This window comes from Clinocottus analis, unplaced genomic scaffold, assembly GCF_023055335.1.
Source record: "Clinocottus analis isolate CAN_PGR_092001 unplaced genomic scaffold, fCliAna1.0.p SCAF_10, whole genome shotgun sequence".
NCBI classification, from domain to species: domain Eukaryota; kingdom Metazoa; phylum Chordata; class Actinopteri; order Perciformes; family Cottidae; genus Clinocottus; species Clinocottus analis.
Window position 1 is genome coordinate 4,341,902 of NW_027175821.1, and position 21,553 is coordinate 4,363,454.

The window sequence follows — 21,553 nt, forward strand, 5'->3', positions numbered from 1 at the left end:
TTCACACTCCCACACACACACGCTCACACACCTTTCTTGAAGACTATGAGGTGAGGTTGCTCATGTGCACGAGAGCAGGGAGGGAGGGGGCCATGCGTGCACCATACTGATGTTGTGCCTGCACGTGCTTGACTGCAGGACTCTGTGTTCTGACACCTGCATTAAAAAACGACGACACAAGCGTCGCACAGCTGGGATTCTGTACACGCGGCATCAAACACGGCGCTCTGTGAACTGTGACGCGCGCGTCTCTGCGCCGCAACACAAGTGCTGTTTACAGCCGGCTCTTACTTTCCCCAATTAAACACTTATCATCAATCAATACACGATAGCGCCCTAAACAGGGGCCGGCGTGTGTTTTCTGCTGGATCTTTGGTAAGCAGTAATAATTCATGCTTATTGTAATTAATTATTCATTAAAGCCCCACAGAACAGTCAGTGGATTAGTAATTAAGTCTAAATCAGACACTGTGGCTCATCTAATTATCAACCACTATAAGTTTGTTAACATATTAACCCGTATTAATTAATTATTGATAGCTGCCTTTTTTTGTTTTTTTTTTGCTGGAAGTTCTTAACTCCACAACATTGAGAGCATGCACAAAACTGTTAAAGTGATTTTGCAATAGTTGCATGCACATTTCTTTGCAGCTTTTATTTTATTTTGTGTGTGTGGGGGAGGTGTGGGGGGACGGAATGGGGGGTGTAAATATGCAACTTGGCAGTAATTGCCTTGTTTGATAGCAAAAGAGAGATCCAAAGCAATCACAGAGGCAACACACAAACTCAATTATAAAAGCAATTGAAATGCTTTGGACTAGAAAGCTGCGTGAAAGGCTGAGGGGTTTGGATCAGTGCGGAGCGTCTGCAGATTACGTCGCACTGTTTAGAACATCAAACAAACACAAGGAGGTCTATCAATAGAGGCTCTTTTACCAAACGCGCCATCGCAACAACAACAAGCCAGCGCGACAACAACAAGCCAGCGCGGCTCTGCGGTGCTAGCAAGAGGAAATGGGATCAGATGAGGGGGCGGGACATGTTTTAACCACAGGAAAAGGATTTAAAAAAAAAAAAACGAATGGAAACTACTGTAGACCGCAAATCTACAGTAGCTTTCTATGTGCAGCTTCCACTCCAACAAAGTTGCCCGCACGCAGAACAGAGACATCACAGCGACTGAGCCAGAGGCCGCTCCAGCACAGTCTTTATCACAGACCATTTTTCAGCAGCCATTTTTCACATTTTTCTTGCATGTCTTCCAAAAGAATTGTGCGAGCGCTCCCTCGGAGGGAGGTCTGGCCACTGGTCTCTCTCGGAGCGCTGCAGGTGATAATGGTACCCAGGTGCAAACATTTACCAGCTCTGTTTTTTTCTCCATCCCCGTCACAGCGGCGGCGTAGCGCGCGCACGCACGCACGCACGCACGCACGCTCCTGTGTCGGGCATTCTTCTCGGGTAAATGCAATTTATTCCTGCGCAGTGGCAAGGCTCCGCTCCTTCTGACAAGCTTGCCAGGTCTCCCAGTGGCGGTTGACAGGCCGGCTTGCCGGCGACGGCCATCTCCCCCAGTTAAAGTGACACGCGTGTCACATTTGCCATGATCGCGCCAACCTGACGTACCTTCAACAAGTCCCTCATAACTAACTCTCCGCGCCTTTTCCCGGGAAAAGCAGATTAGGGCCAAGGACCCAGAGGATGTCAATCAAAAAAGATATGTATAAAAAAATAAAAAATGCAAAAGCAGACTGACTCGCACAAGCGTTGCACCTTTGATGCACAGGCTCAGCCTTTGGCCTTGAGCCCGCATCTCTTATTGACTCAGGGCTTCATTACACACACAGTGAGCTTCAGTAATCTCTCTGAAGCCACCGTACACACTCAGACTACAAACGAGGTGGCTGTCAGTCTGCATAGTGTTCTACCTCCTACATTACTTGAATAGCAGGCATTTTACAGGTAGAGCCTCGTTTTAAGTCAGCATAAATTGGCCTCTACTAAGCCCATTGACTATATTTTCTTTGGTCCTTGGCAAATCTTGGCAGAGGGCTGACTATTTCCCTCCAGAATATCTATGATTCCTCCTCTCGCCCAAGGTGATTAGGACGCAGACCAGCTACTTTCTGAGATGGATCCTTGTTTTTCAAAGCAGCCTGAGATGCGTCTTATCCTTTTATCTTGTGGACAATCCAGCCACATGACATTGCATGACATTGGGCTCAAGGCAATGGTCCATTTAACACTGCCACCAGCCTGTCAACTCATGTTTAAATGCATCACCAAACTTTTTCTTGCCTGAGTTCTTCTTGTTTCTGATCAATGTCAACCTATGCATTTACCTGTCGTATCGAGGAAAAATAAAATAAAATGTGCTTCTACTGCTTAATTAAAAGCAATCATCTTAACCATATGCACGGGTGGATACATTGAGATGCCTCCGTGTCACTTTATGAACAGATTGTTGGTGCTGCAAAACATCTGGGTACATTTTTGAGTTAGCGTAAGCAGCGAAGATGCGGCAGCAGTAAGTAAACTGTTTCTCCAAATTGTTTCATCCAATTACAGTGACCGTTTCAGAGTACTTTCATAGTTACCGATGATGGGTTTCACCAATTTGCCAATTGCCAACCTCAGGCCAAAGCTGAGATATTATGTCGGACAGCAATGCACTCGCATATCGCAAACTTATATCCAATGTTTCTGGCGGACGATAGAGAAACCCAATGGGTGAAATTTGATCAATTTGAGCCGGTAAAATCAGCCACTTGTTGACAGCTGAGTCCTCATTCTGTTTGGAAGGAGATGTCTTCTCGTATTCGGCCCATGTCTACGTTTCCTGACAAGTAACCTCTTGTGGTACTGCAAATAATGACTATACAGAAGTAGTGTGACCTTGGTATAGTGCAGAATAAAACTTCATTACCAGGAGCCTTGGTCACACATTCAATAGAGCAACAGCAGTTTATTTTCCCGTAGAGAGAGTAGCCTTGTTTTTGTTTTTTTAACCTTGTTTTACACGCAAAGTTCAACTAAATTCACAAATGCGCTTTAAGCTAAGATAACAACCATTTTGCCGTATGAAAGAACAGTTTAAATGTTGGACTCGGTGGTTCTTAAATTCTTGCCACATCATCTCGCAGGGGACGAAGTTCCTGCATAAAATCATAAACGCTGTTGTGAATCCCAACAAAAAAGTGAGTGTGAATGTGAGATAGTCGTAACATAACAGACTGTGTGTGTGTGTGTGTGTGGCGAGTCTGACCGTCAGCTCTGAGTGACACACAGAGAGAAGACTAAAGGATAAATGGTGGATTGTACAGGTCGATGTGAAAAACAAAACAAATCAATAATTTTGTAGCCTTCAAACACGGTGTGAATCACAATATGAAATGCCATTTTACAAACCTCACGTTGTATAACTTTACGTGACGACGGTGCTCAAAAACGAACTGTAAGGCGCTAAACGACTTTCTTTTTAATATTTAAATAGCTAACATACAGTGGCTGAAGTAAAAAAAAATAAGTAAAAAAGTATTAGCACCAACATATGCTGAAAGAAAGCAACCAAAAGTAACAGTAGCTCTTTTGTAAAACAGAAATATACACATATATGTATAATATTATTGGATTATGCAACTCTTTTCATCACTTTAGTGTTGTAGCTAGTAAAGGTGGAGCTCATTTTCTAGCTAGTAAAGGTGGAGCTCAAGTGTGGGATGCTGCTAGTATGACAAAAAAAATTCTCCTTGGAGATTAATGAGGTACTTTTCATTCATTCATTCATTCATTTCATTACTGTGTGTACTTCTGAGTAGTTTAATCTACAACAAAGGCATCATAGTTTAGGACATTAAACGTAAATAAGATGCCAGACTGCATAAACTAGCATCAACATAGAGCTAAATCTCCAAGGCCCCTGCCTCCTCACTGTGTATGCTATGCATTATTGACTGCAACTGATTTACTCATGTGTAACAAGGAAATACAGTTGAACAGGCTTATCGGTTTAACAGTGTTGACCCAATATTTTTGAGATTCTTGCAGTTCTGTTGGGAACACTTACATCACATCCTGCCGACTGCTCGGCTGTGACAAAGTCAGCGGTAAAAACACCAACAGGACATCGGCCATGTCTCTGCAATTCTTTCCCCAATCATGTGAAAATTGCTCACCGGCTGGACAAGCCCTGGACGAACGCGTGTGCTGTGTGTGGTGTGCGGTGTGCTTTGCTTGATGGCCTTTTACTTGGCCCTCCGGATCAGCCACTGGCAGCTATATTCTCGGCATTCGTTTTTTTTCGGGGCAAGGAATAAAAAAAAAGAAGCAGTCCCTGGCAGAACTTCTCAATGTGGCTGCTCAGCGATGCATGCGTGTTGCACAAACCGTTGCCGATCTTCTAATTATCATGGACGCTGCAGTGAGACAAACAAGCTGTGGTAGAAATAGCATGACCCAATGGCGCCTCTCTCCCTCTAATTTGCATTATCATAGAGTATGCTGCTGTTTGCCTTGCTGTGTGATTTATTCATGTGTGTATCATTAATGCAGGGATGTCCGGGGGCAAAGACAAAAGCTCGGTCAATGCGAAATGAAACAGGAGCGGGCTGTTAAAAATTGCACACACATAATGCACACAGCGAATCTTGAAGCTAACAAAACTCAGCGTGACTTATCGGATGCCCTTGTTTTTTGCGAAGTCTGTTTTAAACCAACAGGAACAATGATAGTTGACCCTCTGAGAGGGACGGCCGCCAGAGGGCCAGTTTTAATATGCAGATGAGGATGGGACCACAGCACGCTGCAGGATTGAGATGAAAAACACTGGCTTCTCTCACTCGTTTTTCTTTATATATTTCATATTATTTCATTTTAGTATTCTCCGTTGTGCTCACTTTCTCTCCTCACTCGATCTCGGAGCTCCCCCTCTTTTCTCGATCAATTCAATCCACCCCTCCCCCTCTTCTCTCTCCTACTCACTCCATTGCGTGAGATGCAACAATCACTCTGCACTAAACGCTATGGGAGCCAGAGGTAAAATAACAATGGCATATTCATTCCAAAGTTAAAACACAGAGCAGCTGGCGAAAAAGAAAAAAGAAAAAGGGCTGCGCAGCCCGAGGAGATCTTCTAACTTCACTGCCGCAGCCAGCCAATACAGTTTGTGGGAAGTGGCAGAATTCAGAGAAGGGGAAATGCGGCGGCTGCAGCAGTGACGAGGGCTCTGCGATGGCGGGACGCCGCCACTCATACGACTCCGCTGCTTGAGTGTAGAAGCAGGGGGAGAATGGTGTTTGTCGAGGTAATGTTTTTTTTTTTTTCAGAGTGCGGGCTCGCTGACAGCATCGAAATGCTTGATTCGCACTGATGAAAGGGATCGAGAAACGCTTCCGTGCACACGGCGGCGTTCGCAGCCATTTCTGTAAACGACACCGGAGCCCCGAATGTGCGAAGATATTCGTTCGTTTAAGCTGCTTATATGTCAAACCACCGGCCAAAACAGATACTGTACAGCAGGAAGCCTGGCGTGCAGCGGGCGGAGGGTTGGCGGCCAAGGCATGGGATGTGCCGAGTGAAGCGTATTCACCCCTGGCTGTGGCTACTTTCTTCTTTTTTTTATAAACTCCCTCACCGCTCAACATGCTAATAACCGCGACCGGTTTAAAGCCTGCTGCTTCATCCGGCCCCCGTTATCTCGACTCTGATGGCGTGCCTCGCAGCTGTGGCGAGACGGGGACAAATGTGTTGTGTCTTTGTCTGTGTGGGGAATAGAGCGACACGACGAGAGGCAGAAAGAGAGAGGAAAGGCGAGGGGTGAGAGAGAGAGAAAGAGAGAGAGGGACAGAGAGAGAGAAAGAGGGAAAAAGGTAGAGAGAGGCCGATGGGGCAAGAGGGAGAAATGTGGTGGCAGCATGTCAGCCTCTGATAAGGGCATTAGGCTGCCCCCTGTGGGTCGGAGTGAGAGACTGCCACTGCAAGCACTCACACTGCCATAACACACAACACACACACTCCTCTCTGTGGATATCAGCTTTGCTGTCTGGGACCAGTCAACAAATAACAGATAAGACCTGCACAAGGCAAACAACAACCAAACTCCCAATCACTGGAGTCACTCTCTGAACTCTTCCGTCCAAATACATACACACGAAACGCAGACGGCTCATATTTACATACACACAACAATTATTTATCAAATGTTTGTGTAAAAAAAAAAAGAAAAAGGAAAAAAGTAGCCCTTCATGTTGCGAACAGAAGGCGTCCAGAGATGCGAGCCAAGGCTGTAGGGTCCTGCGGGGCCGACGCCTCTTTCATGTCAGACATGGGATCCATCCTAAATGGAGCGAGGCCCTTTTATTTACCGAGCTAATTGACTGCAGTAGTGCATGTGGAGCCAAGTCTAAACAATGCACCAGATCTTGTATTCATAAGTGAGTGTTTGAAGGACACGAGATAATCCCCGCAGTTTACGCTACAGAGACGATAAACTTGGAACCGACGGACGCGACGCTCGACATTGTTGGCAAAATGAGAAAAAAATATGGATTACTGATGTCGCAACCGTCCGCCATGTTGTAATAACGTTACGTAATCACGGCGCCGTGTCAACACCGGGGCACGGGGCATGATTCATAGCGGAGGGAAGGAAGAAAGGAAAGGAAAAAGGAGAAGATACAAGGAGGGAGTGGAGAGGAAAAAAAAGAAGAAGGAAGGCTCTAATTTGGATTGAGGAGCTCACCAGAGGATGCGAGACAAGATCAATGCCGGAGAATCACAGAGCCGCAGCTTCCAAAAAGAAAAAAAAAAAAGAAGTGAAAAGTAACGGACAGATTTCTCTGTGAAGTCTACCACTCATTACCATCGGTAAGAGGGAGGATGAGTGTGGGCTGTGGCAGATGGATGACAGGGAACCAGGGGGCTCCAGGCAGAAATCTCCAGAGCCTTTATAGGAGCTGGTTAGTCGGAGCACAATGGCCACGGAGCCTGTGAAGTGCGGCGAGTCAAAGAGTATAAAATACCTGACCGTGTGTGAAGAGGGGGGAGTCTTGGGACAGAATATTCTATTACTGTACAAAGGCGGAGATGCAGCGTGTTCTCAGGTAAAAGGGGCACGTACGCTGAGAATAACAGTCCTCAGATCATCTGTCAGATTGCGGCAAAGAAATCAGCTCCAATCTTGTTTGTCTCTCATCATCCTCTTTTGCTTTTTCATCATCCTTTTCCCTCTTCTATCCGTATGAAACCTCGGGAAGTTGGGGGTAATAAAAAGTTCTGTCTATCGAATTTGGAGCCGCTTTTGTATCAGTGAACCCGGCGGCGTTTGATGAATTCAGACGCTCCCGGTGCGCCACGTTTGTTTTTTTTAGCCGTGCGCGGTAATCGACCGGCAGGCCTCGTCTGAGCCTCCGCGACGTCAGATTGCATCGCGCGCACACGCTGAGTGTGACTGACAGGAGACGGCCGTGCAGGACTGTGGGCGTAGCCTGAGTGACAGGCCCGCGGCCAAATCTCCTGTTGCGACCTGGGGGACTGAGAGGTAGACCAGGTGTGTGGGAGTGATTGGTGAGGGCAGGGAACAGATTATTTTCTCATCCAGGCTGCACATATTTAAAAAAAAAGAAAAAGAAAAGCACATGCTTTTTGTGCAGAGGCAGCCCACACAAGCCCACAAGACTACATGAGGAAGCACACAGATGAGACGCAGCATAATGTTCGGACATGTAAAAGAATGGTTTCTGGAGAGTTCAGTGACACTTAGCAAACTATGCAGCGACCCTTTTTGTGTGTTTTCATTCAGTCTAAGTGGTGGAGAGCTAGTTAAGATTTGATGAATGAATAATTAATAATAATAACGCATTAGCCAATCGGACATCATCGCGACATTGATGAATGATAAATACTGCTGTTCCCTCCTCTTCGACCTTGTTCTCAATTCACACTCTTGTCCTTTTCTCTCTCATTCATATCCACCGTCATCATATATAGATAGATATATTATACTTACATTTATGCCTAGTGTAATCTTAATTTAATCAGTAGGATCACGACTGCTGCAAGCCGTACTCATTAGTGCAAGTTTCCCATTTATTTGTGATTTCAACCATAGCAAGTACAGCTGAACTGAAACGATGTCATATAAATTAATAACTACCGGAAATAAATAAAGCACAGCTAGATGAAACATTGCTCATCTCACTATCGAAATTGTTGCACGTTGTGTATACGCACACACACACACTTGGTGTCTACATTTGGCTCCTACAGACCAGTGCAAAGGATGGATAAAGGAACAGCTCTGTAGCCCTGGCTTCGCTGTAGGGGGACGATGCCTCACTGACGACAGGAGTCAGAAGAGACCAGAAGAAGAAAGGAACTAAAGCGGAGGTACTGTACACCAGCAGCGAAGGCGCTCTGCTGGAATCCACTCCTGTCAGCTGATAACTAAGGATGTAATGATTAACCAATTTAAAATCGACACTCGGGGCTTAATGTCTCAAATATGTGTGCATTAATTCAAATAGCTTGAACTGGGCTAAAGCTAGTAGGGAATCGGGCCTTAATCTGCAGACTGCTCTGCATTAGAAAAGCTTAATAGGACAGGCGTATTTTCATTTAAGTTTAGCGCCTACTAGTGCCATTTTCTTTTTCAAGTCAAGGGAAGCCATTTGCAGCTTACCCTATTAGTCGTGCTATTATTGTCATTTCAATGAAGAGATCATACACTTTCCTCGTTGTCATGTACAAGGGAATATATTCCTGTATTTTCCTTTCAACCATTTGTCACTGAAAACCACAGATACATTGTTCCTCTGGACTTTCCTCTGCACTGAGTTTCGTGGCTGTTAAAGCCAGGCGTGCGGGGGCGTGTGCGACTGACAGCTCCCTGTTGTCTTTTTTTGCATCTACTATGCCGAGACAAATTACTCCCTTCATGGTACGCGGAGGCCAGTGACCTCAAGTAATTACTGGTGCAACTCCATCCACCTTTGACCCCCTCGATGCCTCGTTCACGTCACGTGTGCTGGGTGGTTGTAATGGGAAATGTTCCCGTGTTTACGACTCGGCTGTGTGTGAGAGCGAACTGACAACAACCTGAGTATTGTTATTGTGTATTCATTGAATTTTGATTATTTTGATTGACAGGCACAATATGAGGAGACAATGTTTGCTCGGGTTTGCGGGCACTTCGGTATTATTATTAATACGCCAAGTCGGATATATCAAGAGCTTTCATTAAAAAGTAAAATAAATTGGACGGAGGAGACGGTGTCATGGCCGGGCTGAGGAGAGTTCATGAGTGAGTCTGCTGCAGCGTTGTTGAAAAATGCTGATATCGGCTGCACTATGTTGAAGCAAACATGGCGAGGATGCAGGCGGGGAGCCAGCAGAGTGTACTGTGTACTGCATTGACCCCGGGGCAGATTCTCTCTCCTTCAATTGAGAGTTCAGTGACATTTCTGACAAGAAATGGGGTTTCAATGTACAGCAGAAGTTGTTTTTTCCCAAGCCGAAGTCCTCAAAGCTGGTTTTTAGAAATGTTCAATCAGCTCCTTCCAGAAAGCGTGGTTCTAAAAAGTGTTTTTGGGGTCCAAAAAAGCTCGGTAAAGTGCAGCACGACCTCCTGCATGTCAAGTTTAAACACCTCAAGCTTCCTCTGAAAAGCACGCCACCGCAGACATGAGGTCACCGTGTCGTTTCCACCCTGAAGCGAGACATTATAGTCACAGTGGTGAGAAGTCATATCCGGCAGATTTTTCCTTTATTTATTTTGCGGGAACACAAATTTTGGCTTTTGCTGTTTGTTTTTTTCCTGTGTGTTATTTTCTCAGACAGAAAGGGTTAGAAGCATTGTGCAAAAAAAAAAAACGCTGCAGTGCCCTGCCTCTGCTGAGCCACCTGACATTGTTGCGGGGGGAGGGGTGGGGAGCAAATCATCAAAAGTTGCACCGACCTCTGTCAGAAAATGCGTCTCATCACGGTCGCCGCGACTCCTGAGTACATTCCACCCAGACTAGCACACAGGGAACAGGGTGCATTATGTGGCGATACATCAGACCGGCGAGTTTGGAAGCGCCGCACCGATACCCTCTCTTTTCCTGTCACGGAAACACACTCCATCCATACTGATTCGTCCGGGGCAAGTGAGATGAATTGTTCCTTTTTTTTTTTACGCCGTCACAAAGTTGCCGGAGCAAAGATATTCAGGAGGAATCTCTGCTGAACCAGACAGTGGTGTCTGATATATTTTCTCCTTCATTTCATCCTCTTACTTTACCTGCAGCATGGCCTCCGCCAGGTCACTCACACGATCTTTCATTAGCTCAGTGTCCGAAAGTAAAAGGGGGGGGTGGGGGTTGGCTTTTGTGTTTGCCTAGAGCTCTTTCTACTCGCAGTCAGGCCTTCGGTGTCCTCTCTGACCCCGTCAGTTTTTTTTAAACAATTTTTCTGGGGATAGTATTGATTAAAACGGGCACGATTGGTGTGGTCGAGCGGTTTGGTGTCGTCGCGCTTCACTGCCGCCACCACTTCACTGCCGCCACCACTTCACCGCTTTACCGCAACGAGTGCACGCGAGTCTCGTGCATCCGAGTCTCGTGCATCCCTCGGGAAAAAAAACAAACACTTGTGCATATTACAGCTTTCTTTTATCAGTGTATTGTGTATGTGTTTTTTTTCCTGACAACCACCTCGCTAACTGTGGCGACTAGAAGGCGGCTGAATAATGACGGGGCGAGCCGATGTGATAGCGACAACTGTGGAATAGCGGGGTGGGATCAGTGTCAGCTGGAAAATGTTGAGTATAAACTGCATTTCTGTACAGATCTGGACCTCATTTTTGACTTGCCGTAGCGGGAATAGAGCAGGTGCAACGTTAATAACGTTAATGATGGCCTCATTCCATTGAAGTGTCCCAGTAAGCCGGCGTGCACAACACCGGGGTCTGCAACTGGAACACCTGAATGAAGTGCCGCCATGATTACCAGTTTTAATAGTCACACCTGTGTTTTCCCTGCTGTGAGATGGCAAAGTGTCTGCTATGGAACAAAAATGATCTCGCAGTACTTTGACACAAAGGCAGACAATTTGCTTTCGCAATTAGTATTATCAATATTTTGACATAAATAATGTAATGGCCTTCGAGAATCAAAGACAATCATTAAAATTAGATAACTGAATAGTGGAAACATTAGTGTTTGAATCAATTCATATAAATGAAAGAAAATAAATGCTGATGACGGGGCACAAGCAGCATGAATTCGTCAATCCGTCCGAGCCGGTGTCAACAGCACGGGCTGCACACAGTGGGGACCTTCAAACAATTAAACATCATCGTAATGCAACGGCATATGTGAATATTCAAGAGCTCGCAGTGAAACAGCCATTTTCACAAATTAAATAACAAAGAAAGCTTTAAATGATTGTCTCTCGAGTCAAAACACAAAACAGGAATCCGTCACAACATTCATATTTGTGCAGAAAACTGATATTCTATGTCAACATATTTGCATTTTAAAAAGAGAAGAGAAAGTTAGCCCTGTAATTTAGAGGATAAATCTAATCCCACTTGAGTTTCACAGTAATTAACTTTCTTTTCTGACTAAATGGAACATTAGTTCTCAGTGCTTGTTATCTGATAATTAATAATTGGTACATAATTCAAAATGTGGGGAGTGAAAAGGATATTTCTTTAAAAAAAAAGGGAAAGAATTGAGTAGATTTCTGACTTTATAAAACAGCGAATGCCCACAGGAAGGACATTACCTGTATAGATGTGGACATTATACTGTATATATAAAATCACACACGTTGTATATAGCATTGGGAGCAACTTGGATTGATGGATGTGAAACTGATTATAAATGAACAATACTGTCAAATGAAACAAATGAAGAAAAAACAAACACTCCCGTGTGTTTGTCTTCCGGAAAATAATATTTTTTATGAGATTTTCAATCTCATAAAAATGACTGATTCTAAATGTATTGCACTCTGCAAAATGAGAAATGTGAGACTTTCTTTGAATTTTTTTTTTATGAAATCGGGAAAATATTAAGTTATTCCAAAAGTCAGAGTGATGAGCTGCTCCAATACCGAAGTATTGACCCTCAGAAAACCTCCGGCAATGTGTGCGACATATCAGAACCTGGATTAGAAATACTTCATCCACCTTCTTTAGTTATCCTCCTACCTCGGGGGTTGTTGAGCGCAGCTTCGGCGGCCTTCCTGCCCTCTCCGCAGTGGCTCTGGTCGAAAGGCAGACACTGCTCCCCGGTGCCGGCCACCACCTCCAGGTTGCGGGACGGATCTTTCGGCTGGCCGAGGTTCCTCACCCGGTACACCCGGCGGCTGCTGGTGTCGGACACGTACAGGACCTCCCCCATCGGATCCATGGCCAGGTAGTACTTATGAGCGGGGCTGGCGCTAGTGAGGTAAAGTGTTCGCAGTTAATGAGGAATTCAGCGAGAAAGCACAGACAGTTTAAATTCAACGACATACAGAGCATTTAGTTTTAGAAAATTAGTTTTTGTTCCTCCTTACTTACCCAAAGCGACACAAACAGTAAGACTAGCCTACTTTAGGAAATACAAATAATAATAATAAGCAGCATTCATGACTGGACAGCACCATCAATTGAAGAAAAAGGCATTTAGAGGCAATCAGGTCATCCTGCTAAAAAGCATTCGTGTGAGAGACTCTGGGAGTGGACTCGTTCCTGCGCTGGAACAAGACTAATGTCTTCCAATTTAAATAGTGAAAAAAAAACGGCCACATTACTAATCTCATTCTTAGGATTGAGTCTACGACTTTAAGAAGTATTCAACCAACAGTGATTGTCACTAATCCCCTATGCAGCGACGCTTTACCGAGCTAATCTCAACACATCTTTCCAAATGCTCAAACCACTGTTTGTGTGTTGTGCAGAAAACTCGCCCCACACGAGTTTTATAAATCTATTCCACATGGAATATAAACTACAGGACGAGCCTGCTCAGTGGCGAGCAGGATCGTCCTTCAATCAGAGGATCGGCGGGTTCGATCCCTGGCCCCCGCTAGCCCATGTCGATGTGTCCTTGGGCAAGACACTTAACCCTAAATTGCTCCCGTAGCTGCGCCTATGGAGTATGAATGGTTGATCCTCCTCTCATCAGTGTGTGAATAGGTGAATGACGTCATGTAGCGTTAAAACGCTTTGAGCGGTCGGAAGACTAGAAAAGCGCTATACAAGCACGGGTCCATAAAGAACACAACATACTGAATAACGATGAAAATGTTCTGTATGTCGAGGCCAACATAAAGTGATTCATTCGTTTTCAGTGGATCTATACACAGTAAAGAAAGAAAGAATAGTTGTTTTTCCTTCTATTACAATATAAATAAATAAATATATATATTCCATAATAAAACTTATTTCTTAGGCAAAGTAGCAAATAAAGGAGACAATAACTGTGAAGTCTGAAGTAATTGTGGTGTGAACGCTGTGCGATGACAAGCTGATGCCACACTGCATTGCTGGCTTTAACAGTTGAATAATACCAATAATGTATGAAAAAGCCATTCACACTTACTACAGCGAAGGAGTATACTTTTAATACGAGGCGGGCTATTTCATTCTCTATTTAAACAAAGACATTGAGGAGACTTCATGTCAGAGCAGGTCAGGGTTTAGTGCTTCCCTATAGTATCAGTATAAAAGCCGCAGTGTGCAGGAAGCTATGGTTACTTACAATATTGGCAAGAAGATTGTATTTATTTGTTTGAGACAGCCAAGATTTCAAAGTGCTTGGCACATGTTCGTCAGGATGAATGTGCACCGCATGTCAGGAAGGATAAGGACCTTTATGTGTGGAGCTGATACGGTGGAGAACAGCGTAATTTATGCATTCATAAAGAAAAAACAATAAAAAAACAAATACCATACTTCTCTGATTTGATATCGCTGTTGCGCATATTGAGAAGAGGCTGTGTTTTTTGATTTTCATGGGTTCTATATTAACAGTGATCGTTGTGAAACGTTGTCTTTATTGGTTCATTTTTTTAATCTTTTACTACTATTGCGCACGGTCCAGAATAGTAATAAGCACGAGTAAACTGAGAGAGCGAGAGGAAAACAAGGGGAGACAATAACAGGGAGGAAAGGGATAACATGCAACAAAAGGTCCGGGCACCAAATTAAACCCGCAACATTCATCCGGCTAAATTTGGCCCGAGCCGAGTGAGCCGACGCGAACGCGTTAACGGTCTTTTCTTCTAGCTGTAATTGTCAGTTTATGAGAGGTGAGAGTGGACAAAAAAACAGGAAGTTCGTCCATCGTCAGACTCAACAATACAACAAAAAAAACATAGTACGGTGGTATGTAGTTCTCATATTGTAACATTTAAGCCTCGGGCTTTAGAAAGTACACCGTGAACACTGACTTTATTTACCCCCATGTCAGCGGTGAGCTGCACGCCGTACTGCGCGTAGGAAGAGTGCCCACACTCGGCTCGCTTCCGTTATGTACATTATTATATATAGTTCATTCATTACAGTAAAACACTTTTTGATATTGTCTGGGTATTGTTGAGACTCGAACACAGAGAAATAAATGCGAGGGTGAAATCAGAACTAATCGATATCAAAGCAAATACTTTATGAAGTGAAATACGATGTCAGTTGTTCGGGTCAAAGGCCTTTCTGCCAATTAAAACCAGAAGATACACTGTTAGTGTGTTCTTTTTTCTATTCTTTCTCAATTTAAAAAAGGGACATTATATATATGTCGAGCAAAATAGCGAGAGTTACGAATGAAACTACGGTTACAAAATATCCTGAATGATGGCCAAAGGTAGTGCTTAACACTCGATGACGAAGAACGGTCATTCAGGATGAAATAAAACTCTTACATCATGCCATGATAGGTCATGTTTTTGGGAAACTTTCTTCTTTATGTTTGCTCTGGACACTGTGAGGCTATTCCGGCTATTCCGGCTATTCCAGCCTGAACTTTCTCCAAACCCAGACAAAAAAAAACAACCAAAGAAACACAGCAGCATAGGCAAGGTTTCTGTCAGTCATCTAGTCCGTTAAGTGCATAACTGTTTACAGAGCTCTGCACTGAACTGCACATATATAATTTAAACTTGATCCTGAGAGAGTTCCCTCAGAGTTTCAAAGTGTGCCACTGCTCTGTGCATTTTTTTTACATTTGTTGGGCCTCTCGGAGCTAGCGCGGGCGTTGCGCGGCACATATGGACGATAACAAATCACCTCGCCTGTCTTTTTTTCTCAGATTAGATGCGCACGGCTCCGAGTACATTTATCCAGTGGAAGGGAAATAAACAACTACAACAACCAAAGAAAAAAAACAATCCCTCCACACGAAATAACAAAATGAAATGGATAAAAGTTGATAGACATTGTGATCTCGCTGTTCCCGACTTCTGTCTGCGTGAATCGACCGTCTGGGCTCTCAGATAATATTGTCGAGGACCTCCTCCCCTATTTGCTTCACTCCTCGCTCAAACTCTTTGACGGGGGGGGGGGGGGAGGGAGATAGACAATGTTTTTACGGTGAGTACATCCCATATTGTCTCCCCTCGGAGAACACCTTGTTTCGAAGCCTCGTCGGCTGATAGGCACTTTGCCGGGAAGAAATGCGGAGTGAAAAAGCTTTGAAAGTCGAATACGGATGAATAATTAATGCATTTGACTTGGGAGAACAATAGTATGGAATAAAAGAGAAACATTAACATGCTTCTAACGGTAAAAAGCTGGTGCGGAGGAGGAAAACAGGAGGATACAGGAGCTGAAGGAGAAGCCTCCAGGGTGAGGAAAGGGTATCCAAAGTGCCTTCAGAAGAAAGCCGTTGCTATATGCTTACACCTGTGCTTCCTAATATAACATAATCCGATGTTCCCCCTGCAGCTTTGCGGGATTAACCGTGCCCCTTTATTGACGCCAGCTGTCATGTCCCAGGTGTGTTTCTATGAATTGATTGTATAAAAGTTGATGCAACAGTAGACGTGACAATATTTTTGTTCATACTGTCGATACTTTGGTCGCGTTGAGTATTTTAAACTAACAATTTCTAATGTTTATCCATCTATTTTAATGGTCTGCCAGCTGTTTCCACTTTTTCTAGCATGCTAACTAGTTTTATTCACTCTCAAGGAGATCTCTTTCTCTATGGTTTGTCCTCTCGTCTCGTATATCCGCTTTCGGGACCTAAAACTATGATTGCGTAATCAGAGTTTTAGGTCACGAAAACGAACATGTAAAAAAAACAAACGCTTTTTTTGGCGCGGATTACCAATAATAACGCATGTAAAACAAAGCCTTCTAGGAAAACAAAAAAGACATTTTAAAAGATATATCTGTATAGGTGTAGATAGGGTCTATATATACGTTTTTTATACTCCATTTCATCTAATCAAATGAGCTTCTACACAATCTTTGCCCCCGAGCATCTGTTGAAGTACCAACTGAGGTACGAGTACCACCGGTTGGGAAGAAATTCATCACGATTTATGCATCACAGGCGCAGTTTACAGTTTCCCACTTGCAGACAGGCGTACACACCCACAAGTACAGTACCAACCATAAACACACAATAACGGGTTATCCCTTTTTGCATGCTTGGAAACTTTGGCATGCTGGAGATACGGCATCTCGGATAAGCTCTCTCTGTCTCTTATACAAAAACACCCACAAGCACACACAAACACACACGCAATTGGCTTGATTTAAACCTTGATAACGGCACACGCGCACACCGAAACATCTGTCTAATCTTCTGTCGAACATGGCGTACGGATTTTGGACGGCCATAGAGACGCGGAGGCCGGGGACGCTGTCGAGGCCGCGCAAGGCCTCGGGCTTTTAGCCGTGGCTCAGGGAGCGAATGAGCCGCTGCTAGCGCTCCAAACAGATTCCCGGTAATCCCCCAAAAAAAACATGAAATCCTTGACATTTTTTCGGCAGATTTCCAATACACAAATTTAATATCGCCTCGTGAACTATAAATGGGTATTTGATAGATCTGACTGCAACCTGAGTTTATGCAGCTTTTTTTTCTTTTTTCTGTGTGGTCCGTTTGTGGAAAGGGAGGGAAAGTCAGGTCAAGGCAATTACGCAATGTGCAGCACAACAAAGCAAGACGAAGGGCTGTGGGGGATTTTTGCAACATGTCCTACTCTTGACACGTGTAATTTCTGTGCATGTGTGTGGGAACATAAAAAGGAGGTGTTAATCACTAGTTCTCACCTGTGTCGGGTGTCCCGGTTCCTGATAATAAGCCATAACGGAGTGTTTAAAAAGGAGAAAAGAGAAGGTAAAAAAAACAATCATTTATGATGCTAACGAGAGTCACTCAGAATTTCATAGGCTACAATGAGTCAATTTTCCCCTCATAAAATGGGATTAAGGTTGATTTAGAAAGGCTGTATTGTTTCACATTAAATATTTACCTAAACAGGAAGCTTTTTACCATTTCCTCCCAAAGGACAGGGAAGTATCAAATACAGACACTGTGAAACCTTCGTCTGAACCAGAAATATTAGTCAAGAGATACAATAATAACAGAGAAAGAGAGAGTAAAGTTACATAAGGAGAACACTTTACAGGACAAATGACTGTGCAATCCCATCGAGATTCTACGCTTGAGAAAATACAGAAATAGAGAATGTAGCGCCTGCAGCACAGTAGGAGATATCGTCATAATCCACGGCAGAAGGGAAAAAAAATATCTTTGTTTCACAGCAGAGACTTTCACATCTTTAAGAGGTAGATTAGAGCTGTGATGTCTGAATCTCGCGCACTCTGCTTTTGCATGAAGACAACCTTCAGAACGTATTCCGTTGAGATCAAACAGATCAGAACCGCAGATGTCAAACCAAAGCTAATGCCATACTAACCCACATCCGCCGAGCTAATTCGGTTCTAATTGTGCCTGACTCAATGCGATGCTCCAAAAAAATCCCCACGCCGCTCGCTACCCACTGTGGGAGATATCCCTTTCCAGATCGAGTTTACGCTCGTCACACGCGTACGCGAACGAGAACCGGGCCTCTCACTTGAGCTCCAGTATGGTTCTGGTGTATCCGTCGGGGTGGACCCTGCGGATGAAGTTGAAGTCCCCCACGTAGAGGGAGCCGTCTGGGCCGCTGGCCAGCGCCACGGGGGCGAACAGCATCATGTCCCGGGCGGCGCCGCTGCAGCTCGGACCGCAGGGGACGCTCCGGTAGAAGCCGTTCCCCATCACGGTGCTGATGACAGGAGGCTGCTGGGACAAGAAGACGTTCTCTCCGTTTCCCTTGTGAAGGATTCCTGGGAAAGGGGGAGGAAGGAATGCGATGAATACCTTAAAAAAAAAAAAGGCCCCGACGACACATTTCTATCGGCTCCTCGCTGCGGGTGATGGGCTCCTGCAGGAGCGCAATATTTAATGCTGAAGTTTTGAACCGTTTTGGCTATTTCACATGACAGATTTTCTGTTTTTTAAGTGGGTTTGGAGTCATTTGGAAAACGGTGTCACTTGCTTCTCTGCGCCCGAGCTGTGAACAAATATTCTAAAAATGTATTAAATATTCGAATAGTAAAAAAACCAAAGAAAAAACAACCGCCAGCACTACTGCGACTATCTGCCTCGCACGCACTGACTGTACCGCACGACGCTGGACTCCGACTACGTCCCTTTCATTAACGGAAGATAAATTGTTACGTTTTTTTTACCCAGAATCCCCCTGGAAGCGAGACGTGAGCTGCACGTGAGCGCTCTGTGATCCGATTCCACACACGGACTCCGTCTCCGCTAAACGTCTCTGCCCATTTGTCAGCAACGGCTCCTGTTGAGCCGCGTGGACAGCAGCTCTCTAACCTCCGCCCGGCTGACTGACAGCAGACGTTTACTGAACTGAAATAGTTTCCATGTCGGCTCCATGGGGAGACATCGCCGGGCCCATGTTATTGATGCATTTTATTGGGTTTCCTCGCCCAGTGAGGGAATCTGCCTGTAGAGAAACGCCTCTGGGACAGTTCGGACACGGTGCCATGGACATCACGAGGGGGGAAAAAAGACTACTATTAGAACGTAATTGTTGGTCTATTTTGACAGCCCTTCTCTGCACCGATCAGGACTTTGCAATGTTTCCATCTAAATATAACGCTCTACCTTGATGAAGCACATTTAGTGAGAACTGTATTATCAGTACTTGAGTAAGGGCTTTAATAATATCTGTATTTATTTAGTTGCTTTGTTGGTACTAGGGATGAGGTAACCCAATTACCATTTTGCTATCTCCAAGTTCAAAAGACAGCAATAGAAATACCTCTCAAACGTGTTGTTTTTGACATTTTTGTCCTTCATGAATGTGGAATAAAGCAACATAAAAATATATGTTTTTGTCTTGTAGCATTCTGATCTTTGTATATATGTATTTGTGTCAATGTAGATAGTGTAAGGTATTTGATAGAGTGTTGTTTCCTTACAAAAATACAGTTGAAAATAAGCTCAAGTGTGGCAAACACAGTACACACGTATATCATTTGTTCTCTTACCGCTGCGTATGTTGAGGGCGTGGTGTTTGTCCAGAGACCAGCCTCCCAGGTTCGAGGGGATCAGTTCAAATCCCTGCATCAGAGCAGTCCTCCTCTCCCATTGGATGAAGCCAGGACACGCCTCGTACTCGTAGCCGACAGACACTGAAATGCAAACACGCACACGCACACGCACACACACACACACACACACAAAACAGGGTTCGATGAACATGTTCTCTTGACCCACCGTGTCTTAGCATGTTCAGCAAAATGGCTGTGTGTGTGTGTGCGGCACAGAACATCACAGCCAGTCTTTAAACGCACGCATCTCTTGCAAAACTGTAGCGTAATGAGTGGTGAGACGGATGAAAGGCCTCAGGCGAGACCTCATCAGTGTGTGTGTTTGAGAGGGATCAGTGGGAAGTGGAAGCGTAATCAGGAGGAGCCCGTCTTCATGAAGGAGCCCTAGAATTAGCTGCTCGGCCTCTTAGTTGTAATGATACGCTGTGCAGCTTCCCACTACAACTAACAACTATCAACAGCTTTTTTTGGGGGTGGGTGGGTGGGTGGGGCGGCTCGCCAGGATAAAATGTGCCACTTCAGACTTGGAATACGTTTTTTTTTTAAAAAGGCAGCAGGTGACAAAAGCTGTGGGAGATCTTGAAAACATGTAAGCGCACAAAAATACACGCTTAAGCCTTTTTTAAGAAGTGTTGATTTTTTTGCAGGGGGAGAGCTATTTGTTGGCAGGCAGTTGCTTCCTTACACTTCCAACCCATGCAGTGCAACATTAGCCTCCATTTAGAGTCAAGTTTTCTGGCCAACTGACAAACATAAGACCCATCTCCCTTTGGTTCCCAAATATCTGGCTCTTTATCGGCTAAATGTGACGTTCACGAGCTAGTGAATCTTAAGTGGCCTTATTATTTTTTTCTTTTCTTCTTTTGAAGTGAAACCCGCTGCTTGTTGTGTCTAAACAAAAAAAAGCGATAATAGTTTGAGGACTGTAAAAAAAAACAAAAACATACGGTGCGCTGAAGGTCACATCGCCACAAGTTACCCTTTTGAAACTACACTCAGTGGTTGAATCCTTTGTTTGTATGAAAATATTGATCGGCGTCGCTTTAAGTAAGTCCTTTATTCCCACCACATGCAGAGTTTTAGATTGCCGGTGAGCAAAGCTTTCGTTTTAAAGTCGTTCCATCTTAAGGAATCCGGTCCTTCTCTCTCTCTCTCTACCCGCATGTTAGTGGCGCTAATACAAAGCAACCGCCCTCAAATCTTAAACATTTCACCCATGCGAAGAATGCAAAAACACCGGTTTAACGTATGATTAATGTAGTATTATGTTCAATACAGTGAGTTTAGAAAAATGGAACCTTTAAGCCTAATTTAAGATAATGACATACCTAACAGTTTGCACGTCTCACGCCAGCGTGCGAGAAGAATAGCTGTCACTGTCAATCACTGATCTCTCTCTTTACTTGCTTCATTGTGAAACCGACGTGCCTGTGAATCGATGGGCACTCAAGGGGAACCGGGGAGCAAAGCCAGAATAAAGACCAGTCGAGGCGGCGGGAATACGCAAGCAGGACGCTCACATTACGTACGAGCTCGGGAGATTCCCTTCAAGAGAAACTCTCGGCGAGCCGCGCAGAGTCCCGACTTTAATTTTCAACTCTGTGGTGCAATCGATGAAGTGATTCGGGGAGGGGAAATAACGGGTGATTTGAGACAGTGGGGCCTTGTTGAGAAAAAAAAAACAGAGGTAAAGTCCAGAAACTATTGGTTACATTACATAAAAAAAAGAACGATTTATTTGTTTTAATTGCATGTGTGTCTTAGGCTCTGATAGCTGTGATCTTGAGTTTTTGAAGGACAAAAACAGTAGTCGAATATGCGTGTCTTTAAAATGTAAAATACTGTGGGACTTCTGATCCTTCAAGTCACATTGCCCCCCCTCCCCGCCTTGAAGAGCCCATTTCACGGCCTGGAAACCAATCCATCCTTATGAAAATGCATCAAAGGTTGCCATAA

At 44.4% G+C, this 21,553-nt stretch overlaps 1 protein-coding gene across 3 annotated transcripts in view; it reads right to left on the bottom strand.

Moving 5' to 3' along the window:
- The window catches only part of tenm1 (teneurin transmembrane protein 1), a 165,157-nt gene that overhangs the window by 28,631 nt on the left and 114,973 nt on the right, over nt 1–21,553 (bottom strand). For 2 of the 3 annotated variants that reach the window (XM_068583566.1, XM_068583583.1), the window contains 4 exons: nt 19,535–19,678; nt 18,052–18,304; nt 17,243–17,263; nt 12,188–12,420 (listed from right to left, as the gene is read on the bottom strand). In XM_068583566.1, coding sequence (XP_068439667.1) covers nt 12,188–12,420; nt 17,243–17,263; nt 18,052–18,304; nt 19,535–19,678 — 651 coding nt within the window. The remainder of the gene's footprint in view (nt 1–12,187; nt 12,421–17,242; nt 17,264–18,051; nt 18,305–19,534; nt 19,679–21,553) is intronic. The other variant, XM_068583575.1, reaches the window with a different exon arrangement.